The sequence below is a fragment of the Apodemus sylvaticus genome, chromosome 22 (genome assembly GCF_947179515.1).
Source record: "Apodemus sylvaticus chromosome 22, mApoSyl1.1, whole genome shotgun sequence".
NCBI lineage: Eukaryota > Metazoa > Chordata > Mammalia > Rodentia > Muridae > Apodemus > Apodemus sylvaticus.
Window position 1 is genome coordinate 47758791 of NC_067493.1, and position 26866 is coordinate 47785656.

A 26866-nucleotide genomic window follows, 5' to 3' on the forward strand; every position below is an offset into this window, starting at 1 on the left:
CCTCAGCTTCTAGACTGCAGGCACAGTTGATACTGAGCTCTTCCTTGGATGCCCCAGCTTGGGGTCCTTCTCTGAGTGCTCAGAATTCAAGGGGTCATGCTTTTTTTTTTTTTCCTAAGACTTTCCATGTAGACCAGGCTGGCCTCAAGATCTTGACTCTCCTGCATGCCCTCCAAATTAGAACTTTGGAGGAAGCTCAGAGGTTCATTGCAGCTGTGGTAATACTTGGGGCCTAGAGAGCGGTCTCTGACAAAAGAGAAAATGCAGGGTTCTTAGTAGTCTTAATCCTGGGCCAGCCATGGGGATGCACACTTGTAGCCATTAGAAGACTGAGGAAGATCAAAGTAAACCACAAACTCTTGAACCCCAGAAGAAGCCATGCCTCTGGAGGACAGACAGCTAACCCTGCTTCAGCACTTGTCAGGGATTAACATGAAGGAACCACCACGTCCTTCAGATGGCACACAGAGACTGACTGCATGGTTTACAGAAGGCTGTTCTGCTGATTGTCATCACAGGAAAGCCAGGACACTGAGAATTATCCTGTCCCCAAATGAGACATACTGTAGTCAAGATATGCCACTTAGATACCAGGCTCACCAAGGGTAGCTAGCTTAGAATACCTTCCACAGAAGCCAGAGGGCATAACTTCTGCTGTCACTGACTTAATCTTGGGACTTCAATGAAGTGGCAGAGAGAGTTCAGGGCATCTTTCCCTGGTGAGGATGGAGCACTCTCAACCCACAGGACACCATGTGGATTGGACATGGTAAAATGACACTGGATTGGCTTGTGGACTGTCCTAAGTGGCTGTGGATACAGTTAAAAAATCCACATGCAACTAGACAGACAATTATAGCTGGAAGTTAATGTCCCTGTGTTCTCAGGAGTCTGCACTTTAATTTTTTAGCCATTCTGGTGTCCACAGCTGTGGCTCCAGGCCAGTCTGTTGACACTGTTCTTGTTTAAACTATCATGTGTACTTGAGTGTCTGTCATTCCCTCTGCATTCTCAGAGTTGTTTAAATGTATTTTTAAATTAGTGTATATTAGTTGTAAGAAATGGGTTTCATTATGACTTTTTCATACATAAAACATGCATTTTGTGTGGGGCCGAGGTCGACGTCTCACAGTTTAGTAGCCCAGACTGGCCCTGCCCTTGCGGCAGCCCTTGCCTTCCTGGGGCTGGTATCGGTGCTCATGGCCTGCCATGTAATGAACTCTGATCACAGGCCTGCTTTCTCTGTCTAGGGTGGTGGTGTGAGAGGCAGGGTCTCATGCTGTGCAGGCTGGCCTTGAGTTTCCTTTTCCTTGTCAGCACACCACCATGCCTCACCCCATCTGAACTCAGCCCTTCCCTGGTGCCAGGGATGTGACTGTCCCGGTGGTTTTGTGTGCCAGATTGAACTTGGCTTGGCTAGGGTCAGAAGGTGTCTTTGACTTTCTAGGTGGCAAGTCTGAAGCCATTCTGACACAGGGCTGATTTCTCCGCTCCAGCTTCACACTCTCCAGGATTGGAAATTGGTATTTGCCTCGACTAAAGAGTGCCCCCTGCTGGTGATGTGGCTGCTTATCCTTTAGACCATAACTTTTTTTCATCCTTAAACTGTTTTGCTGCTAATCTACAGAGCCTGTCTGCTGTTGTCTCGTGTCTATTTATTGTTTTGTTTTTCTGATTTAATGGAATGAATACTTTTGCTGGGGTTTGCATATGGCGTCTCTGTTGTCCATTTCCAGTGTAGACTTTCTCCTTCATGTCCAGACAGACAAGAAGCCCTAAGGCAGCTCCCAGCAGCCTTCACTGTGGCACTCAGCTGGCACTTTCCATATACACTCCAGAAGCCAGCACTTACAGCTTCTTCTCAAGGTCACTTCAAAGTCCCCCAGTCCCCAAACCTGCTTGAAACCCCGTTGTTCTGTCCTGGTACACAGGCCCTCCAATCCCATGCTGCCTTTTTGGAGACAGGGTCTGTGAAGCCTATCTGCAGCACAGGCTGAGGAGCCTTCTCATTGTGCTCTATAAGGAGATCATGGTGCTGTGAAGTGCAGAGTCCTTGATGAACCCAGCAACGAGTGAGTGGCGGCTTGTGCTGTTCAAGCAACAGGATAAGGAAGGAGAGCTGTTTGGTTGGGTCCCTTCTGTCCCTGTGATGAAGATGTATTTAGGAGTCTGGGTGAGGATGACCATGGAGCATTGGGAGGGGACAAGCAAGTCAGAATGAGGTTGGAGTCCCCGAGAGAAGCTCCCTGGGGTGGCTGGTTGCTGATCAAGCAGGTCTAGATGCACTGCTGCCCCAGAAGGACTGTTTGAGAACAGCCAAACTCATCTACGGTGACAGCTGGCTCTGGAAAACACTTGTGTTGGGCTCTAGAGCACAGACTAGCTGTCAGGACAGAGTGGGTGGCACACTGGAACAGGAGGAAGGTAGTTCAAAAGCTAACGGAGTGCAGTGAGTGCTAATGTTAGTTCCTAAGCACTTGTGACACTTGGGTGTCAGAGCCATCTAACAGTGCCAGCCTGTGAGCTTGCTCAGCAAGAGGAGATGATCACACACTCTTAGGTCAATCAGTCAGATGAAGGTTATTTATTGGTGTGACTTTTTCTTGTAGTGAGCTTCCTTTACACAGCATAGTGTAAATAGCATCAGACTGAATGGGAAGTCTGTTAATGCAATCATAAATAATTATAATAAATATACATCAAGTAACTTTACAGCACACATTGTTCAGGGCCAAGGTTGGGATCTGTCTGGACCTCAGTGTGCTCTCTAGGAGAAGCAGCTGAGTTAGCAGCAGATATCTCACTCACAGCTGTCATCTAATCAAGGAATGGGCCAACAGATGCTTCCAGAACCCCCCTGGGGAGGTAGCTGACAGAATCCCAAGTCCATTCATGGGAAGAGGACTGAAGGGAACCAAGGATTTGAAGGTACATGAATGAAACCCCACTTTAAAATTCAGAGGCTCCTGCCTTTTGGAGTCAGGATCCTTGAGGTCGCTGGGGTGGCCCCAAGCAGCGACCACTAGCTTCTGTGAGAGCAGGGCTTGCCCTGGGCACTCACTTCCTTGCAGCCCAGTGACTGGTGTGGCCCACACACTGAGCTGGGCTGTATCTCTTCCTCAGGTGGGGTTGGGAGGGGTGTTTTCTGAAATGGTCCTCAATTCATTTCCTAAGCATAACAGGGAGGAGACGGATGCTGGCATGCCAGCCCTAAAGCTTGCACACCTTCCAAGCAGGCCAGGTGCTGTGGAGAGAGGAGCATACCCTCCTCAGTCTCCTCAGAACTTGTGTGTGCACAATATCATACATCAGCAGCGCTGCCATTCCGTGACAACTGGTGAGGCCCAAATGACCGTGTCCAACAGTTGGCATGTGCTGTTCTTGAACAAAGTACCATTGGACAAAGACTTATTTGGGGCACAAATGCACTGGGGTAGTGGGTGAGCCTGCAGGAAGCCCAGCCCTGGCACACATGTTGGTTGTAAAGGGTGTCGGGCAGGCCAACCAGGGCACAGAAGAATCCCCTGCAGTCTCTGCCTGGGTCACTGCTGCAGCCCTGATTGGGCAGAGCACCTCAGACAGTCTTTAGCCACGGGCTGTAAACCTTTCCTGGGCTCCTTACAGCAGTGGTGAGGAGGGCCCATCTCTGAGCACAGAGAGGGGTAGGCTTGGATCATGTGCTCTCCTGTGCAGTCAGCTGGAAAAAGGCCCACACAGCGCTATCCCTCTAGATCCACTGTCTTTCAGCTCCAGCCACCAGGATGTACCCAGCCTGTCTGTGAACTAAGGCCTGGAGTAGCCCCTGGGTGTCTGCTCCTGAGGTATCCTCAGATGACTCAGTCCAGGGGCCCCGAAGAGACAGGTGGCAGATAGGGCTGCCTGGATGGGAGGAGACAAGGGGCCTCTGTGGTATTTCCTAAAAACAAAACAAAACAAAAACAAAAACAAACAAACAAACAAACCCAAGGCCAGGAACACAAGGTAAAGCAGGAAGGTTAGTGCATGAGTTCCCCGTGTCTCTGGAATGTCTGAGCACTAGCTCAGCCACTTCAAGATGGAAGGAGAGAGCCCTGCAGAAGCTGCCTCTGGGAGAGAAACCAGCTCAGGGCAGGAGGGCAGGCCTGAGGGCTGCTCACACACGTGGAGACGCTCTGTAGAGAACATGAGGCCTTGTATGGCTGAGGCCACCGCGCCCTCAGCTTTCCACGAGTGGCCCTGTGAGGAGGAGCCACCTGAACCTGTGGCTTCAGCATCTGGTAGCCACCAAGAACAACAGTGTCCAGGAAGATCAAATTAGACATAAACTGTCTGGGAACTAAACTATCCTACAAATGTACCACAAACAGGCAGCAAAGGAACGGACCCTCACAAAACGGACACATACGAAAAGTGTCTTCCAGGTGGCCCCGGGACACGGAGGAAAGTTCAGAAAGCAAATGTCGCCAGCTCTTCACGTGGGCCCTGGAGGGATGCGCCTGAACTGGCAAGCTCCCCGAGCCGGCAGATCGGTGCCTTGGTGACAGCCTACTCTTCGGCTCCCTCCCATCAGCCACTGAGGGGGTCTTCACGGTAGTGAATGGCACAGCGCAGCTTCTCCAGCATGGTCTCCAGGGACGAGTACTGTGGAAGTTTGATCATGAACATGCAGGTCTCCACTCGGATGTAGCGGGAGTCGGGGGGACCTACCGAAGACAAAGACCAACTGTAGAGGGCTGGAGACTGGCTTCTGCCTCCAGGCTGGTCTCTTGTTTTATCTAACAAACGGCCTGTGTGCCTATGTGGACAGCTACGCTCTGCATGCATGTCTGCATGTTTGCAGGACAGAAGGAGCAGACTCTCTTCCCACTCTGAGGATGCTCAAGCAGGCTGGACTGGCTCCAGTAAGTTTATCTCTGCTACTCCAGGGCTGATATCACAATGCCTGGCCTTAAAAGAGACTAACAGGGCAGAGGTGTTGGAGGCGCACACCTTTAATCCCAGCACTTAGGAGGCAGAGGCAGGTGGATCTGTGAGTTTGAGGCCAGCCTGGTCTACATAATGAGTCCCAGGACAGTCAGGGCTACACAGAGAAACCCTGTCTCACAAACACACACACAAATTATGTGTGTGTACCAGTATGTGTGTGTGTAGTGTGCTGCATATGTAGAGGTCATAGGACAACTGGCAGTAGTCAGCTCTCTCCACCACATGGGTCCCAGAGATAGAATTTAAGCCAGGTTTGGTCCCTGGCCAGTCTGTCCGTCCATCCTTCCTTCCTCCGTCCCTCCCTCCCTTCCTTTTCCAAAATGTGGGTTCCATAAGTCAAACTCATACTGTCCTCAGTAGAGTGGTAAAAATCCACACTTGTCACACTAGCACTTGATTCTCCTATACATATAATTCTAGCGCTTGGAAGATAGAGGCATGAGGATCAGAAGTTCAACGTCACCCTCAACTACATAGTGAGTTTGAGGCCAGCCTATGATACATTTGATGCTATCAAAAAACTGAAACACAAATTATCTTTCTGTATTTGAAAGGTGAGAATCCGGGGTGTGTCCCTGGCTCACAGGAGTCTCTGCATTTAATTTCTAGTACTGCAGAACTGAACATAAGAAAATGGTAAGCAATGTCCAAGCTGGGGCTCCTTGGCTTCTTTTAAATATTGACACAGCATCAGGGCTGAGTGGCTACCGTGGTCACCCAGCCTCCGCTTTCACAGCTGAGCCCTGGCGTGTGGGGCCTTGCCACTGATCCCCACGAGGACCTAAGGGTCCCACCTCCAACAGGATCTGGGAAGGGCAATACCTGCTGTGCCATCTGGAGGGGCAATCTTCATGGGGTATGGTGGCACATGGGCTGTGTCAGGGCCCCCGTCCTTGCAAGGGCAGGTGAAGGGGATACGCTCCTGGTTGCAGGCGAACTTGATGAACTTGCACAGTTCCTCCTGGGTGAACATCTCCAGAGCGCCCCAGAAAAGCTCGATATGCTGGTCTGTCTCCATCAGCCCCACCTGGTACATGGTGTGGGCCTGGGGAAGAAAGGCCCAGGTGTGAGCAGGCCTGGCCTGATCCCGGGCTGGGTGGGTGGGGCAGAGCTGCATGTGGACCAGAGCACAGGGCAGCTGTGGGGAGGGCGGGGTGCTGAGACAGTCCTGAGGCGCTGCCTACCTTCAGGAACTCTAGGTTGATGTACGGGAGGCCACAGGTACGCAATTCCATCTCCAGTGGACTGAGGGTGGTAAGCAACTGCAGGGGGATGATGGAGCCCAGGCCAGCACGCACAGCTGTCACGCACTCCATGTTCTGTAGCTCACGCAGCCGCAGGCTCCGGATGGCTGCCGCGTAGATATCCTTGTTCTCCCAACTGCCGGGTGGAGGACCACCAGTGAGGCAAGGGGAGAGCTGTGCTGGCTCATCCGCCCAGACGGTCCAGCCCGGCTTCCTAGGCCACCCACTTCAGAGCTGTTTCTGCCACAGCAGTAGCTCTCATCCTTCCTAACGCTGAGAACCTTTAATATAGTTCCTCTTGTTGTGGTGACCCCCAACCATAACATTATTTTTGTTGCTACTCCATTAACTGTAAATTTGCTATTGTTATGAATTGTAATATAAATATCTGTGTTTTCTGATGGTCTTAGATGACCCCGTGAAAGGGCCCTTTGACCCCAAAGATGTCTCAGCCCACATGTGGAGAACCATTGCCTTAAGGGAAGCCTTTAGTTAAAGATCATCTTTTCTTCTGCTTTGTGTCCTAGGTCCGATCACCCTCCCCTGGGAACATCCCCTCTCACTAGCGAGGTCCAGCCCTTTCAAGTCCCACACTCACGCCACAGGGATGTGCCGGCCACGGCTGCACAGCTCCACCTCCTCGCCAGTCATGGTCAGGTAGGTGAACCGGCAGCAGGGCTTGGGGCCGTCGGGGCTCTCTGTGGCCAGGTGCTGGGAGGCAATCTCGGCACACAAGGCCTCCAGCTCGCTTTCATCGTTGATCTGGGGGACACAGGCAGGGTGAGGCTGACTGCTATTCTGCTGCCAAGGTCCCCAGGTAGTGGAACTGTCCCTCAACTGGCAAACACTGGCACACTCGTGGGCCCACAGCAGGCTCTGACAGAACTGCCTCCAGTTCAGAGTTGCGCCTGCATTCTAGAGCAGGCTCACGGAACCCAAAGCCCAGGGTCTGGAGGTGGGGGAGGAAATGTGTCACTTGAGCCCACGCCAGGCCCAGTGTCTCCCTCTCTGCTTTCAGATCGGGGTTTAATTCTCAACTACTGATCTACCACTGTGCCTGTTTGATTCCTGCTATGACAATAATGAACTAAGCCTTTGAAACTGCAAGTCCCCACTTAAATGCTTTATGATTTGCCTCAGTTCATGTTGTTCCAAGAGGGCAAAGGAGAGGCAGGAATGCCATATTGTCAAGTCTCTGCTGTCTGGATGGGCACCACGCTCACCTCTTTCTCCCTCTCTGAAGCCCTCCCACAGCTCAACACCGAAGCCCAAGCATACATGCACATGCCCTCTCCTTGGTTGCCTGGAACATTTCAATTGTATTGTATACTTGGTTCTGGGCAAGGTTAAAGCATCTCATAGGGTGGCGGCAGCAGCATCTGCTTCTGTCAATTACATAGGATGGCAGAGGCTCGGCCCCCTAGACAAGCCTTCTGTGGAGGACCCCAGGCCTCTTCCCTGGAAGCTTGGGTCCTCATGGAGGACTGGCCCACATGACCCTGGGGCCCTGTTGTCACTCACACTCTCAAACTTCTTGACATAATTGTAGGTGAGGATGTCTGCTTCCTGCAGGTCCTGGTCAGGGTCAAGAGGCTCACCAACCAGCGTCTTCCAGAAGGAAGGCAGCAGGTCCAGGGGGAGAGGCACATCTGCACGAATGGCGATCCCTAGCAGCTGGCCTAAGAAGTGTAGCAGCTGCTCCTCCCCGTAGGTGATGGGGCTTGGTGTCAGGATGTACTTGCCCTGTAAGAGTGAGGTCAGCTCACCTCCGAGCATGCACCCAGGCAGGAGGGAAGCTGCAGTGAGGACTCATCCAGTTCTCGTGCTTGCTCAGCTGGGCATCCAAGCTGTCCCGCCTGGGCCAGAATTGTGTGTGGAGAGGGGCAGGACCACACAGACCCTGAGCACAGCCCCCTACCCCCAGAAATGTGTGTGGAGAGGGGCAGGACCACACAGACCCTGAGCACAGCCCCCTACCCCCAGAAATGTGTGTGGAGAGGGGCAGGACCACACAGACCCTGAGCACAGCCCCCTACCCCCCAGAAATGTGTGTGGAGAGGGGCAGGACCACACAGACTCTGAGCACAGCCCCCCCTCACCTTGTTCTTGTTGACTGCAGAGCTGGGGCACAGGAGGAGCAGTGACAGTGAGGAGCTCTGCAGCTCTTTGCACACCTGCCACAGGAAGTGACGGAAGGAGCCGCCTGCAGAGCACACAGACAGGCAGGTCTCAGCATGGACCCAAGAGTTCCCTGGAGAGTACTGTCTCCATACAGCAGTCTGTCTGCTGAGCCCACAAGGTCAGCTCACTCGCCACCTCCTATAGTGCATGGAAAGAAACCTCGCCTGTTCGAGCATGGAGGCCCGAGGTTGAGTCTGCTGAGATGCTGACCCCAGCTCTCCATAAAGTTACCTGTACCCATGCTTAACTGTCTCCTGACACATGGGAGGTGGGGCAGGGGAGGAATGGAACCTGAAGGCTGAGAAGTAAATGAGGGGGTTGCTTTTGTCCAGTGTTGCTTCCCACCATCTCTCAGAATTAGCCCTGGTTAGTGACTCCATATGAGGATGGCCAGCGTGACAGCCTTACAGAGACAGCTGGGACCCCTCTGTCCCTCCTATTCAGAATGCTTCTGCTGGCATCCAAGGATTGATCATGAGGCCACAGGAAATTTAGGGCACTGTAGGCTGGGTGTGGGCCCTGGGGAGGCCCAGGCTGGGGCAGATTGTCAAGCTGAGAGGCAGGACCTGGTTCAGGCTGGAGCCTGGAGCCAGCAGGGCCTCAGCACGGAGCTGCTGCTGCCTGGCTGTGGTAAGAACAGGTCTTCAGCGAGCCTGAGCCTGCACCTGGCACCTGGGGATGCCGTTGCTCATAGACGCAGGGCTGTTTACTGGGTTCCCAGACTAAGGCTGCTTGTATGCACATGGGGCAGAACAGAGGGAAATGGGGGTTCAGAGGACATTCTTCACCCACTTATAACAGGGAAAATTCCTGAATGGCTGGGACCAAAGTGATTGGCAGGGTCAAGGGACATCTGAACTTGTCTTCCTTGTTGACAGTGAGCGTCATGCCACCAGGTGCTGCTTTAGTGGAAGGATCCCAGTGTCCCTTTGGGTTCAAGCAGCTGCTCAGCTGAGCCTCTCACTGGGAAAGGCTTGTGGGCGGCTGTTCAATGTCACAGAAATTGTAGGACAAGTGTGCCTTTAAGAGGGTGTTGTGTTCCCCACACCTGGAATGGTAGCTGGTAACAGGACTAGTCAGTAGAGGCCAGTCTGACTTCTGTAGCCCAGGACAATGAGGAAGACATTTACCTTATCATTTTCTATTGAGCTTTGAGCCTAAGACCTCACAAAAGGACTTCCAACTGAGCCGTGCCCCAGTGCTCTCTAGTCCACCAGCCTCTACACCCCATCCCTCTACCACAAGTTCTCTGCTCCCACAGCCTCTACACCCCATCCCTCTACCACAAGTTCTCTGCTCCCCCAGCCTCTACTTCCTATTCCTCTCCACCTCCATCACTTTATGCCCCAGCCTTGTATACCTCTAGCCCCTCTGTCCCGAGCCTTCTATACTCCCTGCTCCCTGCATACCCAGCTCTTTCCTGAGTTCTCTTCACTCTCAGCGCTCCCTTTCTCTATTTTTTACATTTGGAGACAAGATTTCACTTAATTTCCCAGGTTGGCCTTGAACTTAATTCTGTAACACCAAACTGACCAGTCTTCACTTTATAATGTTCCTGCCTCAGTTCCCCAAGAACTGGGAAGACAGGGCTGTGCTACAGACATGCCTGGCATTTCTTGTTGACAGCAGGGTGTCCCATGTTGTGCCCCACCCCCACCCCCTGCCCAGGGTCTGTGCATCTGCACCCAGCCCGAGAGCCACTTACTGGTGCCATGAACCTCCTCCCCAGTGAAGCGGATATTGAAGGCATATGTGGGGTCACCACCACTGGCCAACTTGACGCAGAGCTGAGAAGATGGCACGGAGGCCAGCTGCCGGGCAGCCTGGCAGAAGTACGAGTTTTCAGAAGCTCTAATTTCCCCTGGAAGTGAGAAGGGATCATAAGATCTAGAGACTGTGTCCTGTTGTTCGTCAGGAAAGACTCAAGCCAGGTTTGCGGGGTCAGTGTGCAGTGCTCTGTGCCACGTGTATGTGGTGCTTGGCTGCTGGCTCAGGGAATCCCAGAACTCACACCTGCTTCTTCCCTTGAACTCACGTCTTTTTCTGCTGTACACAACAACCCTTCCCCCTTAACTACAGAAGCAGGGCTTGTCACTAGCTACAATGGCATCTGTACTCCTCCTAGAGCCAGAGAGGAAAGGCAGTGGGGGCAGGGAGGGCTCAGCCTCTCTGCCTGCCCCTCCTGGAGCTGGAGGCCCACATCAGGAGCCTAGCGCACAGACAGAGGGCAGCAGATGAGCAGGGCTGGCACTGCTTGTCTAAAAACTTGTCTAAAAACTGCATTTTGTAGTTTCCAGGATGCAGCCAGCCTTACCTCCCACAATTTCCAGTGGGTCCAAGGTGATTTCGGGTGCTGCGTGGTCAGCTGTCCTCTGTACAGTTGCATTTAGCACCCGGTTCATCACAGTCACTTTTGTGTCATAGAATATCAGCCCTGAAGAAGGAAATATGGCAGAGGTGAAGATGCAGTTGCTTCTCCTGCTGCCTAGTCACTCCTGTAACTGGCAGGGGGAGGGGAGGGGCAGGTCATGCATATTCATCCCCAACCCTCTGGGATGTTGTCTGGTCAGGCTGCAAGAGGGAGATCAAGCACATCTATCTCTGTGTGTGTGGCACATGTGTGTTCAGGAGGACGGGAATTAACACCAGGTGTCTTTATCAGTGTTCCTATTGTTTGGTGTGACAGTGCATTTGCATACAGAACAGCCAGAGGAGAGCGCTAGTGGTTTTCCTGTCATCCTCTGCCTTAGTCCACTGACACAGTGAACTCCCTGAATCCATCTGTCTGCCTTCCCTATCTTTATGACATGCCAAGTATAAACCAGGGCTGAACAGACAGCCTTGTACTGACTGGTTCTTAAGGGTACTCTAAGATGGCACCAACTTTTCTAAAGAATGTTTTGAATTTTTACACTTTTTCTTTTCTCCGTGCTCAGGCTACTTTTGATTAGCTTCTCTTGGGGACCCTGCTGCTTGGCAGAAGGCCTGGCTGACTGTGGTGAGGGCGCACTCACCTTTTGCCTCCTTCAGCAGGGCGGCAATGCTGTGTGCGTACATGGGTGTCTGCCGCAGCTCCACCAGGGGCAGGAAGAAGGTCTCCAGTGTGGTGTTGAGGGACTGGAGCAGTGCGAAGCGCAGGCGCAGGCTCTCAATAGGCACATCTGCAGGAAGAGGTGGTCAGCCCAGACAGGCACACTGAGGAAGTGCCTGTTCCAAGGAAGGTTAGCTCAAGTGGGATCAGGGGCTTCCCTCAGAGGACTTCATCCCTGGGAGCCTGAGGGTGTTGTGAGAGAAGGCTCCCATGGAACGGAAGCCAGTGGTGGGCAGATGTGGAGTGAGGCTCTGGATTTCCACGCTCCATTCCTAGCCCTCCCTGTGCCATGCCACATTGCACACAGGCTTAGGAAGTCTGTGGCAGCAGAACCCAGAGCCCGCTGCGTAGCAGGTGGATGCTCACTCCAAGGTTACATTCTTTTTTTTTTTTTGTAAGATTTATTTATTTCATGTATGTGAGTACACTGCCACTGTCTTCAGACACACCAGAAGGGGGCATCAGATCCCCATTATAGATGGTTGTGAGGCACCATGTGGTTGCTGGGAACTGAACTCAGGACCTCTGGAAGAGCAGTCTGTGCTCAGCCACTGAGCCATCATCTCTCCAGCCCCCTCAGTTACATTCTTGACCCCACATGGTTTTTAAACTTTGAAATAATTACAGATTATAAGAAGTGGCAAAAGCAGTGCAGTCTGGTATGCTTGTCACCCAGCTGCCTCAGTAGTGACAAGGAAACTGTGCCACTGGCACACTGCCTTTTAGCTGGTCCCCAGAGCCCCTCGCAGCTGTGTCCTTTCCTTGTAAGGGACTCCTATCATGGACAACTTGCCCATCTGTGTCTCCTGGCATCCAAAAGAACACGGATCCTGCCCACGTGTCCCAGTGGCCCTGTGGTGCTGTGCCGCCTTGCCATGGCTCTATTACGATGATGCCTACGTGGAGGGATGGACATTCATCTCTCGCTTCTAAGAGAAATGCCCAGCCCTCCCTGAGGGACTATCCCTCTAGTGAAGATCAGAGATCTGACATCTCACCTCGCTGTGGCCTGACCACAGTGGGCATGCTGGAAGGTGTCTGTCTACTCTGAGTCTGTTATCCCACCTTGACTTTGTTTTAATGAGCATTAAACAAAGGCCAGAGACTAATGTGGCCAATTTAGAGCTCCCTCTACAGTTGATGCACTCGGATAGCCATAGTATTTCTGCAGCACGGCATGTGTGTGGGGGGTACCCTTAGAGGTCACATACTTGAGAGGCAGGCCATCCTGGGGTCAGTGGCATCAGCTGGGTCAAGGTACACTTCATGAGGATGGAGCCGTGCTGGTGTGATAGCAAGATGGCGACACAGCCGGTTGATGTATTGCACGAGAGCCACATCCATCTCCAGAGTCCACTTCCTGGAGGCCTTCTGTGCATGTCGGACATCAATGCAGGCACACCTGGGGCAGGACAGGGATGTGGGCGTAGAGGGAAAGCTCTTTCCAAGTATGAGTGATCAGGGTATGGACATTGTGGGATGTCTGGAAACCCAAATGCCCCATGCTTTCCTCTTATCAGGTGGAGGAATGGGGTCCTTAGTGACAGGGAGCCCACCCACCAACTTGAGGCAAGAGCACATGCATTCTGAGCTTTCCTGTGACAGGACCTCATGGCACCAGAATTCAATGAGAGGTTGCCTGTGAACGCATGGCATGGTGCCCAGCTCACCCATGTACTGGTCAGCTGCTGCAGGTACCAATATTCAGTTCAGCAACCCCATCCCACCACATTTGCCTGCACAGCTGTTAGGATAGACAGACCAAGGTGTGCTCACAAGGGCTTTACTGCCAGGCTGTATTGTTGCAGTTACACTGGGCACAACCTACATGCCCACCCCTGGGGATAGCTCCTAAACTGTGCTATACCTTGCAATGGAACTCTGGGCAACCAAGAGAATGACCTCAATGGAGACCCTATAACACCAAGGGTGTAAAAACCTGAAAAACTAAGACTGCGGGCAGTGTCTTCAGCAGGGCCAAAGACACCGACCTCTAAAGCACATGGGGAGGGACTGTCCCTGAGCACAGTCACAGGGTCTCCTGTTTACTTCTGTCATCAGCACAATAGCTATGCGGTCAGTATGCATATCCCTCTCCCACAAACCCAGATCTTTGAGGTAGGAAAGGCCGGGCTGCCCAGTGGCCAGAGGTCATGTGATCAGGTGGCCACAGCATCTTGGAAGGGGACAGAAGGTGCAGCCCTGCTCTCCTCACACTAGGGGCCAGTTCAGCCCCACGCTAGGCTCGGACACGCAAGTCCCTTTTCACTGGTGAGCTCTTGCACAGCCCCACCTGCTGGGCTGACCTGGGGTCAGCTGTGGCTGGCCTTAAACAAGTCTGTGGTGAGGAGGGAGGCCTCCTCCCACTGCCACACATAGGAACACTCTCTACAGACTCCACTGATGGCGCTGTAGGGCCCCTCCCACTGAAGACTACAGCTAGTCCAGAAAGTCACTCTAACCTAATTACTGTCTACAGTAAGTAAGCGGAATCTCAGATCAGGGCAGAGTGCAAACACAGTCCCCCAGGACCACAAATGATAGGGTTGGATTTCCCACATTTGGCTAAATTACAGGGGTCAGCATGTTCCAAATACAATGAATAATCCTCACCAGGGGAAAAGCACCCTGTGATCATGGGATCTCTCCTGCCGAGTGATCCTCTCAACTACAATTTCTCAGAAAGTCTATATTGGGAGCCCCTTTGTTCTGACTCAGCAAGTTCAACCACAGACAAGGCTGAGGGGCCTGTGTGATTTAAAGTGCTGACTTCCGTAGTTCTGCATGTTCCTTGCTGCCTGGGATTCCCTGGTGGATAGGAGTGGGCCCTGAAAGCCGGTGAGCCCTGCCTTGCTGGGTCCTTCCTAGGATGGAGAGCAATGGAGAGCAGAGGAAATCTGAAGAAGACTTTAGAATAAGCAACGTCCTAGTCATGGACCAAATCATGTGCCACAGAAGCAGTCTGATAGCATTTGGAGAGCTATGATAATTATAGAATTAAAGCTAAATGAAATCATGCAAATGGGCCCCAAGACAACAGGCCTGATGTGCTTTTAAGGAAAAGGAGAGCTGGTTGGTGGTGGTATACACGTGTAATCCTGCAGCAGGGCCACAGCTAAGATATCTACTACCCAAAACCAGGACTCAGCCTACAGGACAGACAGTGTCTCACCTCTCAAAATGCAGATCATAACCACAGGATAGGATTGCCCTCCAGACACTGCGGATGTCTTGCTTGGCTCGGTCAATGACGAATTTGTGAAATCCTTCCAGTGTCAAGTACTTTTCCTCAGGGACTGATGGCACGACGGCGTTGCACGCAGTCAGGGTGGGACGGAAAAGCATGACTGTCAAGGGTGGGAGGCCTGCACACTATGGTCCTTCTAGTGCCTTGTCCACAGCCGGCTCTGCCTAGCTCCCCTCCCTGTGCTCCCTGGTGCTATCTTGCTGTCCCCAGTTCAGCCAGAGTATGACGCAGCCTCCACACACACACTCAGCCTGCCATCTAGGCTTGGCCAGAACTTCCTAACTCCCTATTTCTCCAAGTCTCAGAAGCACAAGGTTGACAAACCAGTTGGTACAGCATGCACAGTTTCCTCTGCCTCTGCTGTCTTAGAGCCCCTTGTTGGTTCACGTGTTCAGGGAAGTGCCTAGAGCACCTTATTTTTACCTCCCTTAAGCTGAGGGCCATCACTGTCCTGTCTCAACTCAGCCTCAGAGGAGCAGGGACCATAATCTCCAGCCTCTAATGTACCTTCCTGCTTTTTGGTGGGTGACTTTTCTGGATCCTTTTCATCTGGTTTGCTCTTCTCAGGTGACTTGGGCTTCACAGTTGGCTTCTTCTCACTTAATGCAGTCCTGCTACAGACCAAAGCTCAGCATTAGGATGGGCATGCCCATCCTGCCTCACAACTCAAACACGGAACCTCACACACCCCCAGTTCTGGCACGGGCGTCACCCAGGACTGAGTGTAAGGCTTTCTGATTACACTTTAAAGACAAATCCACCCTTGAGGACGTGAGGACTCTTGAGAGTTTTCAGTCATTTCCTACATATGTAGAATGGCACTGTTTGACAAAGTAGCCAGTACAAGATTAGCTCCCTAGATGAAGTCAAACTGAGTGAACTCACAAACTCAGGTTCTCAGCTATGCTCCCAAGAGACCATGGGGCAGCAGTGCTGAGCAGGACAGGGGTGGACAGCACTGCGAGTAGGACAGGGCCACCTGCACACAGCTGATTGAGGCAAGGGTATAGGATTGCTCTGGTCACTCACTACTTCTCTAGACACACAGTGCAAGGGAGATCAGACACTGAGGGTCTGAGTCATAAAGCGAGGCTAGGCATGACAGCCAATGCTGTGATTCCTGAGCTGACGCACGACTGTCACTAGTCTGAGTCTAGCTGGGGTTTTAGAGTAAAAGCCTGTCTTTGTGTATTTGAAACAGGTCCTCACACAGACTAGGCTGGACCACACTGTGTAGTCTTGATTCTGTGTATGCTAGGAATGCTTTGCTGGTCTTGCCAGCCTCGAGACCCCACCTTAAGAAACTTATACTAAGCCGGGCAGTGATGACGCACACCTTTAATCCTAGCACTTGGGAGGCAGATGCAGGCGGATGTTTCTGAGTTCGAGGCCAGCCTGGTCTACAGAGCGAGTTCTAGGACAGCCATGGCTACACCAAGAAATCCTGACTCGAAAAACCAAAAAATAAAATAAATAAAAGAAAGAAAGAAAGAAAGAAAGAAAGAAAGAAAGAAAGAAACTAAACATGTATGAAAATTCAAATATGGAATATTTAGAGAAGGACTTTGAAGTCAGAAAAGAGCATCTATTAACTTATTATCAATCTTCTGATTATCTATCTATCTATCTATCTATCTATCTATCTATCTATCTATCTATCTATCTATCGCTGGCAAATGAACTCAGAGCCTCATGCACACTTGGCAAATGCTCTACCCCTGAGCTGTATCTCCAGCCCTACTTATTTATTCATTCGTTTATTTATTCATTCACCCATTCATTCATCTGAGACAGGGCTTCAGTATGTACTCTTGGCTGGCCTGGGGGGTTGCTAGGTAGAACAAGCTGGCCTCAAACTCATAGAGATCCAACTGCCTCTGTCTTCTGAGTGCTAAATTTAAAGGTGTCTGCTGTCATGTCTGGCTATTTCCAGTACTCTTTTGACTCTTTGTTTTGAGACAGACAGTTAGGAACTCACTCTCTGGCCAGGTAGGCCTTGAACTTGTGATCTTTCTGCCACAGCCTCTTCTGAATTTTGTGCCAATTAAGAAAGTGATACATGCATATAAAGAGAAGGACCAGGAGTCCTGCACATGCAGAACACACTCTGCTGCCCAGCTGTGTCCCCAGCCCAAGTCAGTTCTTCCCCACTTCATTAGGAAAGCTTTCTAAAATGTCTGCTCTGCACAGATAACATGGATGGAGTGGACGGATACGCTTTCCCTGTGTTTGCAGCACTTACTGCTTGCCCTGTTTTTGCTACACTCACTCACAGACAGGGTGAAATGTTAACTTGTAGTAGAGTTGGGGACTGAGGGCACTGAGAGGACTTCAGGAGCAGGAGCAGAAGGCATCCCCAGTCTGTGCAGCACCTGCCAGAAAGCCAGCCGCCCACCCACAGCCGCCCACTCCCCAGCTCCTTGAGGTGCACCTGAGGCTGCTGAGCACAGCCTTGTCCTTGGCCGGCGGCTTGGTGACCGGCCGCTTGGTGCTCACCACCTTCACCGGGTGCTGCTCCTTCCCGGCTTTGCTGTACTTGCTCTTGTCCAGTTTGGGCTTGGGCACGCCATATTTCCTCAGGATCTGTGGAGCACAGGAGTGAGGAGCAACAATCTGAGGCCGGCCAAGACAAGGAAGTCACAGCTCAGCCCCGAGAGCGTGTGGACAGTGGGGTACCTGTGTGAGCTGGTCCTCGAGCACTTTCTTGGGAGGCCGGACATTGGTGAAGAAGAGATGTAGGAGGTTGCCTGGAGTCTGGGAGTTGATCTGCTCTTTGCTAAGATAGATGTCAGAGACCCTGATGGGTTTAGCCGGTGTCAGGCTCAGCGTCTGCTCTGAGTGGGCACAGCTTTTAAATATTTCGGTTAAGACCTCTCTGGCCCCAGGCACCAGTTTCTCACCTGTTACAAAATAGGACAAAGCTAAATAATTCTCATGAACATACTATGCTGGGGCATACCTTGCAGGCATCTTTTCTAGCAACTGCACATTTTGTTTTCTTTCTTTTCTTTTTTAAGATTTATTTATATTTATGTATGAGTACAATTATAGCTGTCTTCAGACACACCAGAAGAAGGCATCAGATCGCATTATAGATGGTTGTGAGCTACCATGTAGTTGCTGGGAACTGAATTCAGGTCTCTGGAAGAGCAGTCAGTGCTCTTAGCCGTTGAGCCATCTTTCCAGCCCCCCACATTTTGTTTTCAAAGACAAGGTCTTATAGCTGAGGTTGGTCTTGAACTCTTAATTCTCTTGCCTAGCTAGCAACTATACATTTAGAAAATTAACAAATGTGTGTGCATGGTGGAAGTGTGTGCACCACATCATGTGTGTGGAGCTGAGGAGAACTTTGTAGAGTCACTTTCCTCTGATCAACACGGTCTAGGTTCAGGAGACTGCACTGAGGCGGCCAGGCTTTCCCAGCAACCCGGGAAAGCACAGCACACATGGCTGTGGGCTTTCACACACGTTAGGTGGAGGTGGCTAACTGGGTCTTTATCCTCAGGCGTTCCTGAGCCACATCTCGTCCTTCCACGCAGGGAGGTGCAGAACTCTGGGCATGACCTCTACGCCAGGCTGCTGTCCTTTCTTACCAGCTGCTTGGGAGCCATAGGCCTCCTGGCTCTCTCTGGACTCTGGACTCGCAGCTGCTGCGCTCCTAGGCCTTCTTGTCCCAGTACGTTAACACACCTTAATCTAGTATTCACACTCAACCTACTTTCAGGTTTATTTTTATTTTCTGTGCATGGTTGTTCTGTCTACCTGTAAGTCTGTGGCACAGGCATGCCCAGTGTCTGAGGAGATAAGAAAGGCACTGGATCCCCTGGGACTGCAGCTGTGATGGTCAGAAACTGCCACACAGGGGCTAGGAGCCAAACCTCAGTCCTCTCTCTACAAGAGCAACAAGTGCCCTCTGAACGAGCCATTTGCTCAGCTCCAGCTTATCTTAACTTAAACAGCAGCAATGTACTGGATAATCCAAAGAAGGACAAGAATGCAAGGTAGTTAGGGCTTGTGGCGATTCAGAGTGAGGAAATGGATCCCTGTGCTTTTACAGAGCATATAAGACTGGCAGGGTTCACAGAGAGAAAAGCTGGCTCTCTCAGGCTGGGCACAGTGCCACACACCTGGAATTTCACCACTTGGGAGGTTAAAGCAGGAGACTCGGAATTCAAGATCTTTTTTTTTCCCCTTCAGTTTTTTGAGACAGGGTTTCTCTGTGTAGCCCTGGCTGTCCTGAAACTCACTGTGTAGACCAGGCTGGCCTCGAACTCAAAAATCTGCCTGCCTCTGCCTCCCAAAGTGCTGGGATTAAAGGCGTGTGCCACCACTGCCCAGCCTGGAATTCAACATCTTATTGGCTACAAGGTAAGACCACTGTGCATGTGTAGGAGAGGGTGATAATGGGGGAAGGGGCAAAATGAGGCCCAAATCTGCATTAGCAAAGCCTTGAGCACCATCAGTTCAAGGCCTGACTGCAAAACATCAGGAGCTAAAAGTGCATTCCAGACTGAAAGGAGGGGGGTTGGGGGGGAGTACGGGGGTGTTGGAGGAGGTGGGGGGATGGGGGGGGTGGCAGCTAGGAAGCAATAAGGAGAAGTGCTTGGGGATCCTGTATAAACCCTCTGCTGCTCATCTCCCAAGGGGACAGCAAGGCAGCTACTTGGGCACAAAATGTAAGGCGCCTATGACCAACAAGACACTACTCTACATCAATACTGCTGTGTTACATTTGCTAGGGGCTGGTATGAATAATCACTGGCATTTTATCCATGTACTTATTTTTGAGAGCGCGTGTGTGTATGTGCTTGTACCAGCACAATTGTGGAAGTCAGAGGACAACTACTGTCGTCATTCTCCTTCCAACTGTAGGTCCCAGGGATAAAACTCAGGCCACCACGATTAATGGCAGGCACATTTGGCCACTGAGCCATCTTGCCAGTCCTCCTTTGAGATGGGATCTTACAGGCTGGTATTAAACTCTTGAGTCCAGGGGATCCTTCTGCCCTAGCCTCCCATCTACTGGGACTACAAGATGCTGGAAGATTTTCCTATGTGTATGAATGTTTGCCTGTATATATGTATGTGTACCACATGTAGGCCTGCTACCCACACACACCAAAAGAGGGCATTAGCTACTGGAACTGGAATTACAGACTGTTATGAGCTATGATGTGGTACTGGGAACTGAACTCAGGTCTTCTGGGAGAGTTAGTAGTGCTCTTAACTCTGAGCTGTCACTCCAGACCCTGGCTAATTCTATAGGTGGAGCATGAGTCCAGAACACACAAGCAGGCCTGTCTGAGGCTGCACAGGGCCGAACACAATAATACCCTGTAACAAGGAAGCCCAGAGTGGGGCTTCCCATGGAGGGCCCGTCTCAGGGTCTCTAGCTAGGACACAGGCTGTGCTCCCTGCCCCATGGAGGGCCCGTCTCAGGGTCTCTAGCTAGGACACAGGCTGTGCTCCCTGCCCCATGGAGGGCCCGTCTCAGGGTCTCTAGCTAGGACACAGGCTGTGCTCCCTGCCCCATGGAGGGCCCGTCTCAGGGTCTCTAGCTAGGACACAGGCTGTGGCTCCTTGCCCCAGCCCCATGAAGCCCCATGTACGGACTGGGGCTGAATCTGAGTGGTCCTTACACCCTACAAAGAGCCACACAACCAGCCACTATCAGCTAGCAGAGCTCAAAATTTCTCTGTACTTAAAACTGCTCACTGAAGGGATAAAAATTAAATAAAAGACTATAACTCGAGCTGAGCTGAGCTGGTGTGGTAGCTCAGACTTGTGATCCTAGTACTATACTCTAAGGGGAGAGGCAGGAGGAGCAGGAGGTTCAGGACCAGTGTCAGCCACAGCGGAAGTCACTCCAGCCTGGACTATATGAGACTCTACTTAAACACCCAGATCTGGACCTGTGCGATGGCTCAGTGGGTAAGGGCGCCTGACGCTAAGCTTGAAGAACCGAGTTTAATCCCTGGGACCCACACGGGGAAAGAGAAGACAGACTGCCACAGGCTGCCCTCTGCCCTCTACACAGGTACCATGATGGGCATGTACACTCACACACAAATACATGCATGGAATTAAAAAATAAAAATGCAGGCTGGAGAGATGGCCCACTGCTCTTCCAGAGGTCTGGAGTTCAATTCCCAGCAAGCACATGGTGGCTCACAACCATCTATAATGAGATCCGATGCCCTCCTCTGATGTGTCTGAAGACATCAACAGTGTACTCATATACATTCAATAAATAAATCTTAAAAAAATAAAGTAAAAATGAAACTGCAAATACTAAACACACACAGCTTACAACTCACCTTTAATGGACTTGTCATTGAAGTAATCTTCAAGTCCTGGGCTCCCCTGAGTGTCAAACAGACTCTGATTTACCACCGACACCGTCAGAATCTCCTCTGTTGACATTTCCATCAGCTCGTCTTCACCATCCAGACTTGACAGACCGATCAAATCATTATTGTTAAATAAACTTGCTCTGATTTTCTCAATTTTGGCTCGGGACCTTATCTGTATGAACAAGGAGAAAGGGTGAGCTCTGAGGGCTTTGCTCTGGGGCACGGGCACTGCTGACCTTACTCCCTGGGAAGCTCCCTCCCATTGCCAACGTGGTCATTACAGAACAGCTCACCTGGGAAGCTCTGGAGCCTAAAGGCTGTCTAGTTCCCAGGAAGGTGGCCCAGCTGGGAGAGCCACTGATGAAAGTCCTTGTCCTTGGGCTTTATGTAGCCAAAGGAGTGGGCACTTACTCTTATAGTGGTGCTGGGGCGTGAGCCCAGGGCTTCGTGCACACTAAACAAGTGCTGCACCCCAGTGCTGGGTTTTACCTTTGAGTCTAACTCTTGTAAAAGTGCAGGAAGTCATTAGATGCCTCATTCCTAAACAAGGTAGCCCAAGCAACACGAGGCATCTGAAGTAGCGATCACATGGGCACATAGCACATGTACTCAGCATTCCTGGAGTACAGTGAACATGATTCTCACGCTGACACCATGCAAAGTGCCTCTCAAAACACAGCCATGGTCCTGGAGTGTACCCACCAGAGACCCTCACCTCACAGCAAGGAACTGCCTATGCCTCGCAACACCAGACTGGATGTCCCTCTTAGAGTTGACCTCAAGAAAAGCAGCTGCTCAGAGTTGCCCAGGAGCTCCCCAGAATCCCATGTTGCCTGCTAGCTAATGCCTTGGAAGTAACATGGAGAAGCCATGTTGGCCAGGCCAGGGTTGAGCAGGCTCAAGGCTGAGAGCTATTACCTCCACCACTGCAAAGCCTTTGATAGGGCGCGTTGTGAGGGGCTGGGCATCCAGGGAAGTGACCGTGTACATTGAGCCCACGTCAGACACAGATGCTGTCTCTGGATTGTCTAGAGGCTCCCCCAGGCTGCCCAGGCTGCCCAGGCTGCCAGTGCTGCATAAGGAAATGTCCAGGCTCTCCTGGCTGGATACTACATGGGGTTCCAACAGGACAGGAGGAACAGGAAGCTCCAAGCCTGAGGGCAGAGGGTCCACAGAGAGGTCACTAGCGGTCTGGGAAGCACACTGGGAGCTGCAGACTGAGGCCTGGCTGGTGGAAGCTGAGGCGCTGATGCTCATGGCGGGCGCCAGGCTGCTGGACGTGCTCCCCTCCAGGCTGTCCGCGCTGGGGAACCCCATCAACTTCTCAGATTCCACCTTGCTGTCGCCGCCCTCAGCCTTGTCTTTTGGCTTCTTGGGGTCCTCGTCCTGCAGTGGGATGTAGATCTCATCTTTGAAGACGCCGCCATGGGCATTACAGGCCTTGCGGATGGCCCCTCTAACAACAGCCTCATCCAGGTGGGTGGGAATGCCAGAGATCACTAGCAGGCGACTGTGGGCAGTGGGGCCTACCAGGGCCTGGCAGGCGTCAGCAATGGCATCACTTGTTACAGCCAGGCCCTGTGGGTCCTTCTTGGTAAGGTGCCGGAGGATAATGAGCAAGGTGAGGGCACGGTGGAACCACAGCATGTCCTCGGGCTTGCTCCCCCCAATGCTAAGCACGGTGGAGTCTGCGTCCGAGGCACGGGAAGACTGGCGCTTGTTGGAGGAGGAGGCCTTCTCCCGCTTCATCTTGACTTTCTTTCTCTTGGATAGGAGGCTAGGGCTCTGTGGTGTCTGTCCTGGGGAGGAGGAGGAGGAAGACGACGAGTCACTGAGATTTGGGGTGGTCGTCGAGGTCACCCCACTAGCTGTGACACTGATATTGGTAGGTAGGGTTACTTCCGCAACTGCCAGGCAGCCTTCCATGAGGGCGTGGAAGTAGGTGGAAAACCTGCCCTGGTCGCCCACGGCTGTGGCCCCAGAGCCCCCACAGGCGCTGCTGGAGACCCAACTCTGGGTCTCCTCGTCGTACAGCTTATGCAGCTCTGACTGTAAGGCCATCAGCATGGCCAGGCAGGGGTTGAGCTGGAGGGCGATCGAGGAAGACAGGCCAGCTGGGTGCTTCCGCTGCTCCAGGGTATGTACTGTACGCAGGAGCTCAGCCAAGAGGTGGAAGACCAACTCCTTCACACAGGCCGCCATGTCTGTAGTCCACAGGAAGTTTCCTGAGACAGACAGAAAACACGGTAAGCACATAAGCATTGCTCCTCACTTCCTGGAATAGCTCTGAGCTGTGGTGGAACTTAGAGATGGAGCTCCAGTGCAGACTGGCCCTGGCTTTTCGCCCATGCCTGGGACAGCACGCTCATGCCTGGACAGCTTCTGGAGCAGGTGCCAGACAGCACTGCACTGCTTTGAGGGGAGTGTTGAGGAGTCAGTAAAATACTTCCCAAGATACAGGACGCCTGCCACTGGGGATGAGTAACTCCGCTCACTTCCCAAACACACGCTGATGACTTAAAATTGCCCTACCTTAGTCAACTAGAGAGCCTGGCTCTGGGCTGGCATAGCTCAGGGTCGAAGTGTTTGCCCAGCATGCTCAAGTCCCTAGGGTTCACCCCGAGCACTGCTTGGCAGGAAAGGGAGAGAGAAAGAATGAACAGAAAGGACCGAGTAAGAGGAAGGGAGGGAAGCAAGAAAAATGGAGGGAGGCAGGGGAGTAGCGAGAAAGAGGGGAGTAAGGAGGGAAGGGGGAGTAGGGGAAGGAAGGGAGGAAGGAAGGACCTTCAGAAAATCTTTTTTTTAAAGATTGTTTTTTAAATAAAATTTATTAATGTTTCATTTCTATGTACGTGTGCCCCCGAATAACTTTGTTTGTACCACATGTGTTCAGGTATACATGAGGTCAGAGGGTGTCAGATCTCCTGGAACCAGAGTTCTATGTCAGGTCCTCCGAAAGAACAGTCAGTGCTCTTAACCACCAAGCTGCCTCTCCAGCTCATGGTTTTTATTTTTATTTATTGTATGTGTTGTGTCCGTGTGTTTGTCAGCCATGTGTGTGCAGGCACCCACAAAGACCAGAAGATGATTTCAAATCCCATGGAACCAGAGTTATAGATGGTTATAAGCTACACATGGATGTAGCTGGGAACTGAATCCCAGTCCTCTGGAAGAGCAGCCAGTGCTCTTAACTGCTGAGCTCTCCCACACCTGCCTATCTTTAACACAGCAGCCTTTGGTGGATTACAGCATTTAGCTAAAATTTCATAATAGTATTTCTTTTCCTGATATTTCCCTTATACTCACATTTTATACAATGGCAAAGGTATACTAATTTTTCATCTACAATAGGAATGTCAAAATTCCTTGAAAATTACATTTAGAAAAAAGAAAGAGGCTGGGGAGGAGACTTGCTTGGAAAAGAACTTGCTGTCTAGGCGTGAGGAGCTGAGTCTGATTCTTGCACCCACATATAAGCTGGGCATGGTGTAACTCCAGTTCTGTGGCAGCCAGCCAGCTCCAGATTCAGTAGGAGACTGTTTCACAAACTAAAGTGGAAAACACGAGGAAGACACCTATCAATGACCTCTGATTTCCACATGTATGTGCACTTGCACACATGCATGCACACATGCACACGTGCACACAAAGAAAGGAGTCAAGTGTGGTTGGGCAGCCTGTAATTCCAGTTTTCTGAGAGTAGCAGGAGTTCAGAGTCATCCTTAGCTACATAGCAATTTCAAGACCAGGCTGGCCAGATGAGAGTTAGTTGCAAAAAAAAAACAAAACAAAACAAAAACAAAAACAAATAACAAACAAGAAACCACCAAGAGACAAAAAGAGGAAGGAGGAGGAGGAGGAAAAGGAGAAGGAGAAAGAGGAGGAGAAAGAAGAGGAGGAAGAAGAGGAAGAGGAGGAGGAGGAGGAAGAGCAGAAGGAGGGGGAGAATTTCAACTGACTAAACAAAGCAGCAAAGAGCTGACTTGAATGAAGTATTGCATTCTCCAGGCACAATTCAAGGGTACAAGAAAGAGTTCCTGAAGGGAGCATGACAATGATTCTCTTTGAGGAAAAATTTATCAAAAAAGATGCCTGGGGCTGAGGATGGATATCAGACAGTAGAGTGCCTGCCTAGCATGTAGAAGGTCTTGCTTGATCCAAAACAAGACACACATAGCCCAGAGACACATGTAATCCCAGCACTTAGGAGGCAGACACAGGAAAATAGGAAGTTTGAGATCATTCTTGCCTACATAGTGAGTTCCAGGCTAACCTGGGCTAATAAGATCTTGGTTTAAAGAAAATCATAACTCGCAGGATATCTGATCACACTGTGAACCCCAGGATGGTGCCATTTACTGGAAAAACCTGTTTTTAATTGTGGTGTGGCTCAGCCCTGGCACACACCTTTAATCCAGGAGCTTTCTGTTTATTGTAAGCAGGATTAAATAAAGTCAACCACTGGTCAAGAGGCAGAGCAAGCAACAAGGTGACAGGAAGTGAACATAGGAAAAAAAAAAAAACCAGAGTAAAAAGTCAGAAAGATGGTAGTCACACAGAAGTAGAGGGGTCTGAAGTGGCTGGAGGAGCCGCGAGCTCCTTCTCCTTTTGGGCCCTCAGGTGGGGAGGAAGGTGAGCTGGGTGCTTGCTCTGCTTCTCTGAACTAGTGGCTTTCACCCCAGCATCTTGCTCCTGAGTCTTTATTGGTAAAAAATAAACATTTGAGATTTTGTTGAAAACAATAATCCTACTTGATGGAAAGAATGGGTTTATGGGAAAGAGAAGGAACAAGAGATGTAATGAGGAGGTAGAGTGTATGACTTAAGAAACATTTGAAATTGAGCAATAAAGTTAAACAAGAACAAAAAGATGTACACAGGATCTATGCAGGGCTGGGGAATAGAACTCAGGGCTCTGCACATACTAGGCAGGCCCTTGGCCAAGTATGCTATTGCTCCGGCTCCCAAACGCTATTCACGTTGCCTAGAACTGGAAGGAGGCGGCAGAAGCTGAAGTGTGAGAGTGGCTGAGGGATAGTGAACATTTGGTCCACATCCCATGGAGGCAGCTGGGTCCACAGCTACAAGCGCTGCAGCTGCTTCTGCCCACATGGGCTTGCACTGCGTAGAGCTCTTCTGGGGCTCCCAAGGCTGCTACTGCTCAGGTGCAGAGCCTTCCGGGAGTCAGGAAACTTCCTGCTCTCCTGGGAGGACGCTGCTGGCAAGTCCTCATTGAAAACAAGTTTGTGGGTTCGTGTGCCTGCCTTGTGTCTAGGCTCAAGGCTCACATCACCCTGCCATGTCTTTCCTTCACTACCTCCCACCCCCACACCCTCTCCCCCCCCCCCCAGTTCCTGGTGGCACAGGCATCCGCTCCTACAAGAAACACTGCCCAATCTTGAATGTCCTACAGGCTTAACATAGATGCCACTGTTGAAAAATTGGGAAGATCACAAAAAACTTTACTGCTCTAGTTTTGTTTTTTTTTTTTTTTGAGATAAAAATAAAAATTTATGGTGGTGTTCATCTTTAATCCCAGTTTGAGGCCACCTGGTTTTCACAGTGCAGCTAGGGCAGCTACAAAATAAGATGCTGTCTACATTAAAAAAAAAAAAAAAAAAAAAAAAAAAAAAAAAAAAAGCAACGTGACAAAAGCACACAGGCCTGGCGAGATGTCCTTTGACTGCTTACTGCTTCAATGACACATGGCCCTGAGGCACCGGGTTTGCTGCCTGGTTTGTTCTCCTTTTTTAGCAGCAGGGAATGTCTCACTCCTCCCTGCTCAT

At 51.1% G+C, this 26866-nt stretch overlaps 1 protein-coding gene across 8 annotated transcripts in view; it reads right to left on the reverse strand.

Annotated features, from left to right (window-relative positions):
* Positions 1-2569: 2569 nt before the first annotated feature.
* Positions 2570-26866, reverse strand: part of Hectd4 (HECT domain E3 ubiquitin protein ligase 4) — a 154624-nt gene continuing 130327 nt past the window's right edge. For 6 of the 8 annotated variants that reach the window (XM_052167565.1, XM_052167561.1, XM_052167564.1 and 3 more), the window contains exons 61-76: positions 22000-23306; positions 21046-21253; positions 17405-17628; positions 17160-17311; positions 15236-15342; positions 14654-14777; positions 12693-12883; positions 11405-11551; positions 10705-10824; positions 10096-10251; positions 8309-8412; positions 7731-7952; positions 6808-6971; positions 6150-6345; positions 5788-6010; positions 2570-4682 (exon numbers count right to left, since the gene is read on the reverse strand). In XM_052167565.1, the coding sequence (XP_052023525.1) occupies positions 4546-4682; positions 5788-6010; positions 6150-6345; positions 6808-6971; positions 7731-7952; positions 8309-8412; positions 10096-10251; positions 10705-10824; positions 11405-11551; positions 12693-12883; positions 14654-14777; positions 15236-15342; positions 17160-17311; positions 17405-17628; positions 21046-21253; positions 22000-23306 (3782 nt within the window). In that variant the 3' untranslated portion in view covers positions 2570-4545. Of the gene's footprint in view, positions 4683-5787; positions 6011-6149; positions 6346-6807; positions 6972-7730; positions 7953-7975; positions 8066-8308; positions 8413-10095; positions 10252-10704; positions 10825-11404; positions 11552-12692; positions 12884-14653; positions 14778-15235; positions 15343-17159; positions 17312-17404; positions 17629-21045; positions 21254-21999; positions 23307-26866 lie in introns of all 8 variants that reach the window. The other 2 variants (XM_052167566.1, XM_052167560.1) reach the window with 2 other exon arrangements.